The 15155-nt window shown below is 39.1% G+C and overlaps 1 protein-coding gene across 1 annotated transcript; it reads left to right on the top strand.

Moving 5' to 3' along the window:
• Positions 1-441: 441 nt before the first annotated feature.
• LOC130185863 (phosphomannomutase 1) lies at positions 442-14682 on the top strand. Its single transcript, XM_056402581.1, has 9 exons — positions 442-546; positions 4528-5028; positions 5843-5960; positions 7359-7435; positions 7691-7782; positions 8119-8218; positions 8962-9037; positions 12034-12149; positions 13381-14682. Exons 2-9 carry the CDS (start codon positions 4945-4947, stop codon positions 13498-13500), a joined length of 783 nt encoding a protein of 260 aa, XP_056258556.1. The 5' UTR covers positions 442-546; positions 4528-4944; the 3' UTR covers positions 13501-14682.
• Positions 14683-15155: the final 473 nt, after the last annotated feature.

The following is a 15155-nucleotide window of genomic DNA, read 5'->3' on the forward strand; positions in this document are numbered from 1 at the left end:
CTCTTTTGCTGATGAGGAAAATTTTAAGAATTATCAGAATCAGAATTATCAGTCTAGTTTCCTTTAATAAACTCGCAATTAACACCAAGAAACCCACTACATTATTATGCTTTGTGACTCTGCCACACATCACACATTTCCAACTAAATCTCCTGTCTTTCCAGTACAGTACATCATCACTCAGTTTCCTGTCTGGCCATCACCTTACAGGGCCGTAAACGTCCTAAACAAACACACACATATGATGTTGTAATAGCATGGTTGGCTTGGGACACACAGCCATTTATTCCCATTACAGTTTAATGTGAAGAGGCTTTCCTGTCATATTATCAGGCAGAGGAAATAGTAATGTGCTAAAAGGGACAAAACTCTTTGCTTTATTGTCACAGCCTGGATGTTAAATAGCAACTGAATGTTGTTGACTGTGGTTGTTATTGTAAGTCTGAGAAAATGGGTCCGGCTGAGCACTTTCCCCTCACACTGAAGGAAGATAAGAAGGTTGTTTTAATGGAGACCTTCCACTGAACTCACAGAGCACCCATACAGGTGGGTTAGCATGGAGGACGGACACACACACACACACACACACACACACACACACACACACACACACACACACACACAGATAGATAGACACTTTATTTAGCCCCTAGGGGAAATTCATGTGTCTAGTAGTTCATTTGTAATAATAATAATAATAGCTGATAATAAATAATACCCAATGATAATTACATAATAATAATAATACCACTTCCTTTGGCTGAGGTCTTGGCTGTTTGGCTGAGGGACAAAGGACAAAGTGTGTAATTAACTCTTTATTTTAACAGCTCGATCATAAAATAATGACCTTTTGAAACTGAATGTATAATCACTGTTCATCTGGAACATTTTAATTCCTACACATAAGAGATTTTAATGCAGGCACTGGTTTTTTATTAATCCACATCCAAAAATAGTCCCCACAAAACTACATTGCCCGGCTATTTTAACAAATTTCTAAGCGTTTTTAAAAATGAAATATATTTGTTGCCTCTTTTTAAATATTTAAATCTTCAGTAGAAACAAATCAGAGACAGAAACACAGAGTAGGAAAGTTGGAAAGTAGTAAGGGACAGACAAACACATGTTGGTTTTGGTCTGTTGTGTTGACTATAAATAGAATAGGACAACCTTCCCCTCGAATAAAGGTTAAAGCTGTAAGACCCTGTCTGCTGGGATTGGAAGAAACATGGAGTTTGAGGTCAAAGTCAGATAAAGAAGTGTGTGCATAATTTCAGAAGCTAATGATAAGTCTGTTTATGATTAGTCAGTAATCATCCTCCACTACCTCCTTCCTCATACCATCTCCCTTAGCAGTTTACTAATAAATCAGACGCATAAATAACTGAAGGGAACTCTGAAACTAAACACCACAAGTTTTGCCCGTGTGGTCAAAGCACATACAAACATATATACAGACACCCTACATATGCCAACATAGGTAATATATATGTGACATACCAAACCGAAAGGGGTCATACTGCTTTGTGCTCTGGCACTATCACTTATGTTGAACCTCAGGTCCATGCAGTGCTGATTTAAGATAGCTGTGAAATGCGGAAAAGATAAAAACATACAAGTGATTTATGGTGCCAGTATTAAGCCTGTCAGCTGTTGCAAAACTGCCCCATAAGAATTTGTACCAGCAATCAGTTGAGTCCAGGTGACTTTGGGTCATCACTCTACAAACAAACCAACACGGTAAATACCTACATCACCATCAATAAAATCAATCCAAGTCAATTTTCCAATAAATTGTGAAAATAAAAACCACCATTCCACATTTCCTACGTCATAATTTGACCTTTAATTTGACCCAGGTCATAATTTAAATTTACTTATCGAATCAGTTTTTATAAAAGTGTTAATATTGAAATGGAGTTTTGATGTTTAGGCTGCACTTCCACTACTGATAAAGTCTGCAGCATTTTTCAAACAGAAGTTGGCTGCGATATACAAACAGTTTGCAAAGCACACACTTTTAGACACACAAGAAATCTCCCATGTAAACATTTCTCATTTACACATGTAAAACAAATATTGTCATATGTAATGGAAAGGGCTATTTGTTGTATGAGGGCCCTGCCCTCCTCTGGTAAAAACAACCAGTCCATCGCTTCAGTCAACACAGTGTGACGGACACTCCTACTACAGTTAGTGAGAAATGTAGTGACAGTATTTAACTTTTGGTTAGATCATGACTATGTTAAAACTTAAATCAACCCCTACCACCTGTTTATAATTACTCCCTAAACTGGTGAAATCCATTATGAAATCTAAACTGTGAGTGAGATGAATACTTCTCCTGAGAGGCACCATCTCTACCTCTCTCCTGTTCCTCCCTCTTGTGGATGGGTTGGGTCAGTGGAGACGAGAGGCGGCAGAGAACACTTTCCTAAAACCTAAATATTGTGCAGTTTCAACAACTGGTGAGACTTTGAGTGTCGTTGAAAGCATTAAGACCAAAAGGTAAGCTTTAATTCGAAGTCACATGTGATGGTCACGTTCCTGTGTGGTGATTGAAGGTGAATGAATTCATGTTTTTGTATGTGACACAAAACAAAAATTCCAATTCCACACAGGAGCGAAATGTAGATAAAGCATGATTGATGGTTTTACTTTAGGAATTTCATAACGACCATTTTCCCCTGTTCTCAGAAAGTAACTCAGTTTTGACTTTGTTGCTGTGCACTGCAACATGTATTAGTGACTACAGTAATATACTATAATATAATATGATCTTCTACATCATAATCTATCCAATAATGTAATGATGCAATAATCTAATCTTCTGCATCATAATCTAATCTAATCTACTGCATCATAATATAATAAAATATAATATCTACTGCATCTTAATCTGATCTAATCTAATCAACTGCATCATAATCTAATCTAATCTAAAGCATCATGATATAATATAATATAATATAATCTACTGCATCATAATCTAATTTAATCTAATCTACTGCATCATAATCTAATCTAATTTAATCTAATCTACTGCATCATAATCTAATCTAATCTACTGCATCATAATCTAATCTAATCTACTGAATCATAATATAATCTAATTTACTGCATCATAATCTAATCTAATTTAATCTAATCTACTGCATCATAATCTAATTTAATCTAATCTACTGCATCATAATATAATTTAATCTAATTTACTGCATCATAATCTAATCAAACATAATCAAATCTAATCATACGTAATGCAATGTTATGTAATCTAATTTTATTCTATATCATAATATCATTTAATCCAATTTAATCTAATTTTATGTTACCCTTAGACAATCCTAGATAAATCAATATTAGAAAAGAGTCGACCAGGTATTCAGGTGTTCTTATACCTTTTCCAAAGGTTAGAGGTCATCTGAAGTCGGTCATAAGTATAACAAAACATTTAAACAAAGTTTACAGTGCCCACTGATGCAGTCTTCAACAGAGGATGAGAGCAGCTCCTGTTGTTGGTTTGATTTAGGCCATGACCTCATGAATTAAAGGGTACTTTTCTTTAATTAATCCCATTTATCAGGAGTCATGGGAGTGCCTGTCTTCACCTGTTACTGTATCACTGATTGCAGGAATTATTTTATAGATCAACCCTATATAATGAGATCCCTTCTCAGTGAATGGTGTTGGTGTGGGTCGTCAGTAGCGATGTCAGCCAGACACCAGAAATAAAACTTTAGATCTGCTGTGTCTCAGCTGCAAACCTGCCTCCGTGACACAGCAGCTGATCTCAGTATTGACCGTTGACAGTAATCAAATAAAGAGGAGGGTTTATGTGATCTGAGCCGGAGGGGGCAATAACAGTTCACAGTTAAATACCACTTCAAAAAGAAACCATAAAAACTAATTAGAGCGCTAAATGTGAAACAATTATATCAGTTGTGTAGTCCAGTATTTTCTTTGAAAAGTTACAAAATGCTTCTAATAAATAAGAGGCGTTATAAAACTTCCATCACTCATAAAATCTACAGTCAAAGTTTGTTTCTCTTCATTTGTAAACAGGCAGACAGGACGACCACAACAGGATGATACAGCCACATGCAAGATGTATCTATTGAAGCAACATTGTCCACTTTTCACAAATTCCTTCATGATTACATTCGTAACTTTAATCTTGATTCTTATAGACACTGGAATAAAGCGTTCACTTCTTTTGGGTGTAATAGAGTAATTATAACAAACTCAAACTTGCAAGCAAATGCAATTTCAAGGCAATATGTTATATGTAATATTTGTATATTTCTGACATAATAAAGTGCAAATACATATCTGTTTATCAATATTATTATATCTTCAGGAATTTTAAAGAACTAATGTACTTTTGACTTACACTACTCTTAAGTGTGTTTATTATTAATTATCATCATATAAGTTCTTTTCATTGATAAATGTATTATTATTATTTATTATTACTCTACAATAATAAACACAGGTGACAACATCACTTCCACTCCTCTTCACCTTTAGGTAAAAGGTCAGTTCGATGTTGACTGAACGGCCCCGCCCCCTTTATCGACGTCATGTCCCTCACCCCGGCTGTGATTGGCTGCTGGTGAGATACAGTGTTGCAAAAGACACTAGACACGTTGAGCACGTTGTGGTTGTTGAAGTGTGAGCCCGGGTGTTTCGCTGAGCCGAGCCGAGCCGAGCCGGACCAAGCCGAGACAGCTGAAGTAGCCGTGAGCTCGTATAAGAGGAGATAATTCACCGCATTTAAAGCCGCGAAGTCTATTTTATTTATTTAAATATTTCAGCTGCTTCTTTTGAATGTAATTTCTTTTTTCTTTTTTTTTTTCTGTATTTGTGTTGCACGGGAGCGGACCCGTGACACCTCCCATCAAAAAGTGATATCAGTAAACAAGAGCAACTCAAAGAGAAGAAGAAATGCAGAGATCAAACGGCCTCTCGTCGGACCGAAACGTCCTGTGTCTGTTTGACGTGGACGGCACCCTGACGCCACCCAGAGAGGTGAGCTGACACCCCGGGCAAAGATTCCACCGTTTGTGGTCGTTACGAGCTTTCGTAAGAGCTCCGTGCTCCTCTGCAGCTCTGCCTTCCTCGTCTTCATCCAGGGCTGGAGACAAGACTGGGGATGAGAGCACACGCTGTCCTTTCTAAGAGCTCACACTGTATTTTCATATTTTCTTAAACTCTTTCCTTCCTCCTGCATCACTGTTTACCTCACATACCTCTGCGACTAATGCTCGGTCCCTGCTTCATGTGGTGGTGTGTTTATCTGGTGACACATTTGCCTGAATGTGTGTGAATGTCTTGTCTGTCACCTCACGTGGGCTTAATTTGTTTTTGTTTTTTTTAAACTAATATACTCTAATATTATCTGAAGTGTCTGAAGTTTTTGAGTGTGGCAGTCATTTAGAAAGTTAAGAAAAATCATCTTTTTTATTATTATTATTATAACTTGTAATGATTTATGTGTCTTTCTTGTGTGGACATTGAAGTTGACTGCTTGAATGGGTTTATCTAAGGTAACAGTGTGTGTGTGTGTGTGTGTGTGTGTGTGTGTGTGTGTGTGTGTGTTTGTGTGTGTGTGCCAAGGTTTTACATAATGCAGTCTCCCTTGTGTGCAGCTCAGACGTTTTTCTCCCACATGTTAGAAAATTGGAGACGTGTTCCACGTTGCGACACCACAAAGGAAAATTCTACATTGTTCTCAGTTACCGCTCTGTTAAAATGCATCAGTAACATGTATATTTTAGCTTTTTTAATGATATATGTATATAACAAAGGGATAACATGAAGTGCATTTTCCCGTCTTCTGCAGAAAATCGACCCACAGCTGGACGAGTTCTTCCAGACTCTGAGGAGGAAAGTGAAAATCGGCATCGTGGGAGGGTCCGACTACTCCAAGATAGCAGAGCAGCTCGGGGAGGGGGATGATGGTGAGCGGTCTACTTCCTGTCTAAATACACTGTATACCATTCACCCGGCTGGATGACACTGCGTGGACCTGACACTTTTTACTGTAACGTCTGCTTAATTGGACACAAGTCTGCAGAGAGTGGAGCAGAGAGGATGAGTCCTGGGAATCATTTAGGATTTAGGCCACAAGTTCGAATTAAGGTCTTTGCCTCCAGCATCTAAATAGAGATATATATAGAGATATAAAAGGAGGATAATGATCCTTCTGTTCCTCTGTCTATGTAGCAATAGCATTGGGCTAGTAACTGTTGCGTTTAAACTCGTCATCGATGCCTTAAGAGGATTTGGCAACAGCACGTTAGGAGTCACAGTTGAAAACGGGAACATACTAATATTAGACTCCTGTGCCGTCGCTGACATCTGACATCAGACATCAACTCCAGTGGTTCATTTTACTTTTGCTTTATTAACCTGTGACTCCCAAAACTGCTGCCAAAACACACTGGCACACTGACCCTTACACTGCAGTGCCAGCAACGTCCCAGCTGGGTTAACACACACCTGCGTGGACAGGCTGAAAACCTGCTGCACCTGGAATGTAAATGTATTCTGCCAAAGAGAGAGCCATGTGGTTTTAACCAGCATGCCAACGGTGCTAAAGGTGGATCTGTTTATATTCCATGATGCACACAGACGCAGCTGATAGCTGTAGCTGCTGTTGCTGTGTATGTGATGACCTATCAGAAAATCTTACACATGATATTAATGATGATGATATTGATGATGAAAAAAGTTATTATTATGGTCAGTTTTACAACGCCATCAGTCAGAATGTGTTACACTATGTATGAACTAATTAATCACTTTTTCCAGTAACAGACAGCTGATTTAAAGGGACAGTTCAGGTGTTTTGTCGTGGGGTTGTGTGAGGTCAGTCATATACAGTCGGTTCATTACCTGCAGTAGATTCTGATCAGCTCGCTCCCAGTGAGGTGATCAGACCAGGAGCACCGTCACACCAGCAGAGTGATGTGTTTCTGTGGGCGGGGCCACCAGAACAAACCTGTTTTAGACACTTTTAATAAACAACCATCGAAACAAACCAAAAACACATTTTTTCTGGTGGCCCCGCCCACAGCATCACGTCACTCTGCTGGTCTGATGGACAAAGTTAGACTTTCCCTGCTGAGTGTTGTTGGCAGAGAACACAAAGGTCAGCGTGGGAAGGTCAGACAGATTACACTTGACTTTTCCAGGCAATGTATTACATACACTGTAATCTGCTACCAGGTGAATGTAGCGGGCTGTTCTGTTCTTCTGTATTCAAAGTGAAGAGACACTGATTCAGTTGAGCGTGCAGGTTTTAGAGAGTCAATCTGCGCACTTACTCTAATTTCACCTGCCTCCTCTCTTTGCAGTGATACACAAGTTTGACTATGTATTTGCTGAGAACGGGACAGTGCAGTACAAAGATGGGAAACTCCTCTCAAAACATGTAAGTGATCCGCCACATTGTCAGCTGGTATGCTTCACATTATCTGTCTCGAGGGCAGCAAACGGGACTGCATGTATGTAGCACATACTGTACATTCTTATCATGTTCCCCCTGTACAGCTGATGGGGATGACTTTTTCTTCTCCATGTTGATACACTTAATCATTTTAACCAGCTTTATTAAACTGTCAGTAAAAATCTAAAGTATAAAAACAATGGGACAGTGATCTAATAAAGTGCATTTTTCTCTTGGCAGGCGATTCAGAACCAGATCGGTGAGGAGCTTCTGCAGGACCTGATCAACTTCTGCCTCAGCTACATGGGGCTCATCAAGCTGCCGAAGAAAAGGTGAGACTGTGACCAAACTTGCACAACAATTAGGCTGCTAGTTACTTAAACCCCCAGGTGCACACACACACACACACACACACACACACACACACCTTTGACTTGCATATGCGAGAATGCTAAATCCCTTTATCAGCACTGATCTGTTGAAACAGAACAAACATGCCTCTTGTGACGTCTGTGTAAAGATTAAGTTAAAACACAATCTCCACACGTCTTCTTCGTTTGCTGTGTTTGTAGACTTGGTGTCATGTCCGACCGAAATCAGGTGTGTGTCTCAGTTACGTCTCTTTTTATTGTCATTTAACCATGCCTCCCTTTTGACCACGCCGGCAGGGGGACGTTCATTGAGTTCAGGAATGGAATGATCAACATTTCTCCCATTGGTCGGAGCTGCACGCCGGAGGAGCGAATCGAATTCTCCGAAATCGACAAGGTTAAAATACTTTTGTCACTCGTACATTATTAGTGAGCGCTCAGCATGCATGATGTAGACAGGACATTTTATTTGTCACTATACGAGGAGGGGTCATAAAGTCTGAATACAATACATCCCCATCAAACATGCAGCCGCTGTGATGGTGGTGAGAGAATGATGCAATCTGTCTGACAGCAGATTAACTAGAGATAAGCCTGACGTGGTCTGTAGTCGCTATTTATGGGTTAGCATATCATTCCTCTGCTGTCTGCATCAGCTCTGTGTCAGTCACCACTGCTCATAGAGTTATATAGAGGAGTTTTTGCCGTTTTTGCCTAAACCTTATTAAAATACAAAAAAAAAAAGCAAACAGCGAGTCAGGGTTGAACCAACTCTCTGTCTCTGTTTCACTGATTCATGAAATGTGCTCAATTAAGCAGACAGAGGTTAAACAATGGTGAGTTTTCAGGGCAGCTTAACAGGCTGTCCATTGATGGCTCACAGGGCCGGGTGATATGGAGGAAGCAGATAGCAGAGAAGAAGAGAGGTTTAACCCTCCAGCTCCCGGCTGGACCCTCTGTTACTTTCATACAGGATACGTTTATCCTTTTGCCGTCTTTTCTGTAACCACTGTATGTTTGTCTGTTTTAATCTTGTAAAACCGCCATAAATAAGAAGTAAAATATAATCACAGCCAGATTCCTAAATCAATACACAAGGCTTCCTGCTTAAATCTGACTGCTTTGTCTTTTTCTCCACAGAGAGAGAAGATCAGGGAGAAATTTGTTGCTGCCCTAAAAGAGGAGTTTGCTGGAAAAGGACTACGGTTCACTAAAGGTGAGAGCGTCGAACAAAAAACTGCTGCTGTTTTTAATTTAGTAATTAACCACAAAGTAATAAGGTCTAAAAAAAATGATACGATAATAGATTCTCTTTAGTTTTAACCAGGTCGCTAAATGAGCCACTTAACACTTTGCTTCTGTGTCAGATGAGGGAGGAAGTCGCATCTGAATCAATCACTGTAGTGTTCGGTCCGCCCTGAAGAAGTAGCGCTGCTCAGAGAACGTATTATAACTTATAAATCAGACTAAACCACCGCACAGGGCCGATCAACATTGTCTTCATTTTATCATTATTCCCTGTTTTAACATTTTTTTCAAGAGCTAAACATGTTACAAAGGTAAAACATATCCCAAAAAAACATGACAATAATATTATACATATATTATACAATTATATCATGTGCATAATGTTTAATGTTATTGTCATGTTGAAGCCACAGTGAAGTCTCCTTAGTGCGCGATGTGAGTGTGAATGTTCATGTGAATTTAATTTTTGGTAGTTCATCACTTCATATGCATTATTCATATTAAGTTGTAGCTTTGGAAACTGTGACTGCCGGTAGAATTTAAAATACAGCTGCGAGGGTTTGAACAAAGCTCAGATCTGGTTAATAATCATGAACCCAACACTGGGTCCTACAGGCTTCGTGTTGGACATTGGTAGCTCTAGTATAATTTGAACACTGTTGCTCTCCCTATAATAGCGGTCAGGACTGCAACAGCATAATTCTTTCTATTGCTAGAGGAATTTCTCTCAGGAAATAAAACTTCCTGGTTACAGCGGTGCAGTTTAATGACAAACCAGTTTTTCAGCATTTGTGTTTGTCTGTCTCTCCTATCTGTGTTTAAAAAAGAAGATCCCTCTGCCTCCTCACACTTACTGATGTGTGAAGGACCTTGTGCTGGACATCGGAGCCCTCAGTTAACTATTACACACACACTGTTCCCTCCTTCAGCACAGCAGTTAAGGTGAATCGGACGCTGGATGTTTGCTTACGTGCTCAGCGAGGTGTGAGTCTCTGCTGATGACGTGTGAAGGATGTTCATAGTTCAGACAAACAAACCAAACAGTCTGGCTTGTTTTTCCTTGAAACTCTATTCCAAAGAAAGAAAGACAAGAGAGGTGTGACATTATTTTATATCTAATAACTGAGTTCACAGATATCTGATTACCCAAAGTCCAAGGGTCAGCTGCTGTAAAATATCAGTTGAGGCTGCTGAGGAAAGCAGGTGTGTGTTTTTGGTGTCATTTGCAGCGGAGGATGCACAGAGTTTATCATTTATGTGTTTATCTCCTTCTGCACTGCCCCTCAGCTGATACAGGTGATCTCTGCAGCAGCTGTTATATAAACCGGACACTCTATCCAATCTGCACTCAGTGTACAGAATGTGAGGGACACCGAGACTGATGATGTTTTTTTCTTTATTAAATGATACCGATCACATTACGGAGGACCAGGGATGTCACAGTGAAGTAATTAATCAGTTCCTTCATTTTTGTATTTTAATAGGCATTAAAATAGGGATTGTAAAAACATTTTATAAATGATCAATTAATCCATTAATAAATACTTATCATTTAAAAATGGATTTACAAAAACAGCATAAAACTCTCATTAAATAAACCAATAAATAATAGAATTTGAATAACTATTAGAAAAAGAAGTTTAAAAATGGGAATAAATAACTGATTCCCTTTTCAAGAAGTTATAAATTAATGATTAATCCATCAATAAACACTTCAAATTTATAAATGGATTTACAAAAACAGCATAAAACACATTTATAAATACATTTATTAATTCATGAAGAAATAATAGAATTTGAAAGGTATTTTAAAAAAGGTCTTCCATACACAGAGGAGGAGACGTACTCAAAGACAACACACATACATGTCCTTTATCTACATCAGGAGAATGTCGCTGCAATGTTGAACATTCATTGTATCCATTGACTTTTTTTATCAGCTCTCTGTCTATGTTTTCCCTTCAACGTTTCACCTATTGTGTACTTTACCCAGAATGCTTGCTAGCCCTTATTTATTAAGGCGGGTTGTGTAATTAGATTGAGGTTGAGTAAGGTTACACATGCATTGTCAGCAGCTCAGCAGCCTTTACATGGTCTCTGCTCAGGAGGGAAAACAGCAGGCTGGGGGGATGGGTTGCTACAGATGTGCCTGAATCACTGAGGTGTTTATAGTCTGGGGTTGAAGGTGTTTAGGATGGAGGCGTATAGAGGGTGTGTGAGGGATACAGCCCTCTGATTGGCTGGATGCTTCTCAGCTGTTGCCTTTGTTGTTGGCTCTTTAAGTCTTCAGCTGAGAAACAAAGCAGTGAAAAGAATTTAAGGTGGAAAGGGGGGGAAGGGAAGGGAAAGAAAATAGAAAGGCAAGAACTTTGCAGGAGGCTTTTCAGCTTCCTTTCACAGTTCAAACGTCAACGCACAGCTGAGCAACAACAGAGCTTCTGAGAATTTTAAAGTGAAGAACCAAAATGAGCTGTAATGAGAGCCAGAGCTGTAACTGTGTAAATGCAAGATTTTAGAAAAGAAAACGTTGCAGTCATGATCTTATCTCTGAGCTGCAGCTGCAATCACACATATCATGAGGATTACTTGCGACAAGAAATTATGTGTCAGAAATGAACACACATACTATTTGTGTTCATTTGTGACACATCATTTCTTTTGTGTAGAGTTTATCTTTGTGCCAATGAGTTCCCTGAACTGGCAGAACAAACAGGTTTGTCCCTGCTGGAGCTAAAAAAAAAAAAAGCGTAAAGAACATTTGTTCTGCAGAGCTGGAGGTGTTGACTGTAAATACAAGTGGAAGAGTGGTTAATAAAAGCTGTATTGTATGTAAAGTTAACATTAACACTGCTTTGTCTGTTCCTTGCTGAAAGTATGTTGTGTATTTGTTCAAGAAATCCACTGTGTATATGATAAAGTCGATGATTATAACAAAGTTGGACATTTGTCATCATCTTGTTTTAGGTGGTCTCATCAGCTTTGACATTTTTCCGGAGGGCTGGGACAAGAGACTGTGTCTGGAGCTGCTGGAGAGTGAAGGCCTGGACGCCATCTACTTCTTTGGCAACGAGACCTCGGATGTAAGTTCGTCTCTGGAAGTGTTAACAGCAGAGCTAGATGCAGGCCTGTGAGAGAAACACTGTTGTGTATATTACACAGAAAATATTACACTCTTATGTGATGTGTTGAACATCTCATTGTAAACTGCAGGGATTAATAAGCTGCTGTAGAACAGGGTGACCAGATGTCACCAATTTTTTATGGTGGCCTGTCTCTGTTTGGAGCTGTCCCCATTTTAACGTTTGTAATTTAAAACGGACGTCTACCGTTGAGCTTGTTTTGGCCAATAGAGGGGGCTGGCTGCTAGCTATAGCAGCTTGACAAGGGAAGCTAAAACCCTCAAAATAGAGTTATCCAATCAAATTTTTATTTCCCAGAGAAAAGATTAGCTGGCTAAGTCATTGGTTAGGAGTTCATAACCAGGCAGTAAACTAACAAAAACAAACATACTTCAAACACGACTGCTTCAAAGGTAGGGAGTCATCATTTTATCAGTCAGCCAATAGTTTATTACAGTATAACAGTTACCATGGTCAAAATACATGATTGTCCCCCTTTTTTATTTCATGGGTTGGATATTTCAATGATATATTGACTGCCGATCTGGAAATGTCCCTAGTTTTAATTTCAGAAATCTGGTCACCTTGCTGTAGAAGCCGTCACACTTCTTGGAAAAATTTGAAAAATGGCTGCAGAAATTTGTTCCTATTCAGCTGCAAGAGCCTTTAGTCAGGTTGAAAACAGATGCTGGTTGACAAGGCTCACAGATGTTGGATGAGGGCTGAGGTCAGCCAGAGTATGAGAGAGTTGGTTTGACCCTACTTTTATTACTGCACTGCAGTTTTCTCTGTAAACGTCAGCAACACAGAAATAAACCTGAGGCCTTCCACTGTTTGTAAAGTTAAATAGATAGAAAGTCTTTATTGTCCCTGTGGGGCAATTTGGTTTGCAGCAGTATTCAACAATATAACCAGTACACATCATAGATAAATAAACAATAGATAGAGACATAAAAACATCTAAACTTACGGAAGATTTCATCATGATAAATAATTCTATGGTAATATAAAGAAACAAGGCTCCAAGAATCCATCAATATTTGCTAATTGCAGTACCAACTAGGTCAACAACTAAAGGCTGAGGGGTTAAAGTAGATTACTAAACCAATGCTGATCAAACAGAAGAAGCCAAATCAAGCTGCAGTAATTCGCTCTGTGTTCTGGTTCATGATGTTAATGATTCTCTCTGTAGGGAGGAAATGACTATGAAATTTTCAACGACCCGCGGACCATCGGCTTCACAGTTTACTGTCCGGAGGACACGGCCAGACTCTGTCGGGAGCTTTTTTTTGATGCACCACACGAGTCATGATGCACTGAACTACCCCACCTCCCCTCTCCTCCTATGCCCCCGGTCCCTTTACCCACAAGCCCCTCTGAATTCCCACATGTACGACTCTGCTGGTACGAAACCAGGCTTTTTATGAACTGCTAAAATCTAAACTACTGATTTTCTCCATGTTTTTTTTAAGAGGGACAGTAACTGAAGTGTCACATGTTGATGTGTGAGGTTTTAATGCTGTGTTTGACTGCAGAGTCACACCTCTGCGATGTGTAGCATATAACATAAAGATATAACATAAAGTTAACCAAATGCTTGAGAGATTATGAAATGAAAGTTAATATTCCACATTACTTTATATGTATCTATAGAATGATGTTTTGCACTAATGTTGGGATGATTTTATACCAGTGGTTGGTATTGTGTTGTTGAATACTTCTAAAGGAGAGAGATTTTAAAACAGGTGACTTTTGCTTGTTGTTTTGTGAGTAAAGCGTTAAAGAAGATGTGGACCTTCCCCCCTCTCGAGGATATATGAATCATTCCAGGTGTTTTAAGTCTCTACAGCTCTGAGGTGGATGAAATTTGTTGATGGTAAAACCTCAATGAAAGACGTTTGCTAGTGTTGCTCATTTTGCCTCATTTAAGTGACAATTTATGAGATTTATATTTCAAATTGAACATTACTGACTCAATGGATTCATCTTAACCAGTGAATTAAGCTACTGTGACCAAGTCACTCTTCAAACTTTTGTCAGTCAGTTTCGACAGCTTTTTATGTAAAATATTTTTACAAGCTGTATCATGGCCTGCACGCTGTTGTACACGTGGTGACTGTATGTATTGATGCTTATTGCTTGTTGCAAATTGTTATGCTGTTTTCAACAGCTGCTTTTTTTTTTCTTTAAATACATTTTAACAATGTGAAAACTACCAGTTTAATTTTCCCATAACAAGTTGATGGATGGATCATTATTGTGAATACAAGACTTTTGATAAGTCACATACATCAGCTGCAGTCTTGTGTCTGACTGTAAACACTCTTACATCAGAAGGATCATGTACAGACTCACATGCACAGAGAATTTATTGCGTCTCTGATTCTAACTGTAAGATTGATCATGTTGCTTTTCAGTCATTTGTTGATAAAAATGTATTTTATGTCATTCACTCATTCATTGTAATACATCTTTTTTGATATCATTTCACCGACTTCAGATCTCCAGTCTCATTCTTAACGCAGTTGGACCAAACTGGTCTTTGACCTCAGAAATACAGTAAGCACACTGCAGGTTCTCCACGGGGCCTTTTCATTTGACCACTGGGGGTCGCCAAAAACTTTCCTATCCAGTCTGCCCAGGTTCTTTGAAAGTGAAATTCATTTTGACAAAGGTTCCTGCGGCTCAATGGTGGAATTATGATCAGTCAGTCAGTCAGTCAGTCAGTCAGTCAGTCCCCTGCTGTTGCTCTCCAGCCAGAAAACAGCAGTTGTAATAGTCATTGCCTCAGGCAGTGCAAGAGTTAATTTGTTGAGCTGCAGTTAAACGATTGAGTGTATTACTTCCTGGTCTATAGGTGTTGCCCAGAGGCAAGTCTACAGGTTGAAAGCAGTCCATTGTTCAAACTGCTTCTCATTTTTTTGGCAACAGTTGGTGCGAGTTGGACTGGAACTGCTGATATTGGCT

Source organism: Seriola aureovittata, chromosome 17 (assembly GCF_021018895.1).
Source record: "Seriola aureovittata isolate HTS-2021-v1 ecotype China chromosome 17, ASM2101889v1, whole genome shotgun sequence".
NCBI lineage: Eukaryota > Metazoa > Chordata > Actinopteri > Carangiformes > Carangidae > Seriola > Seriola aureovittata.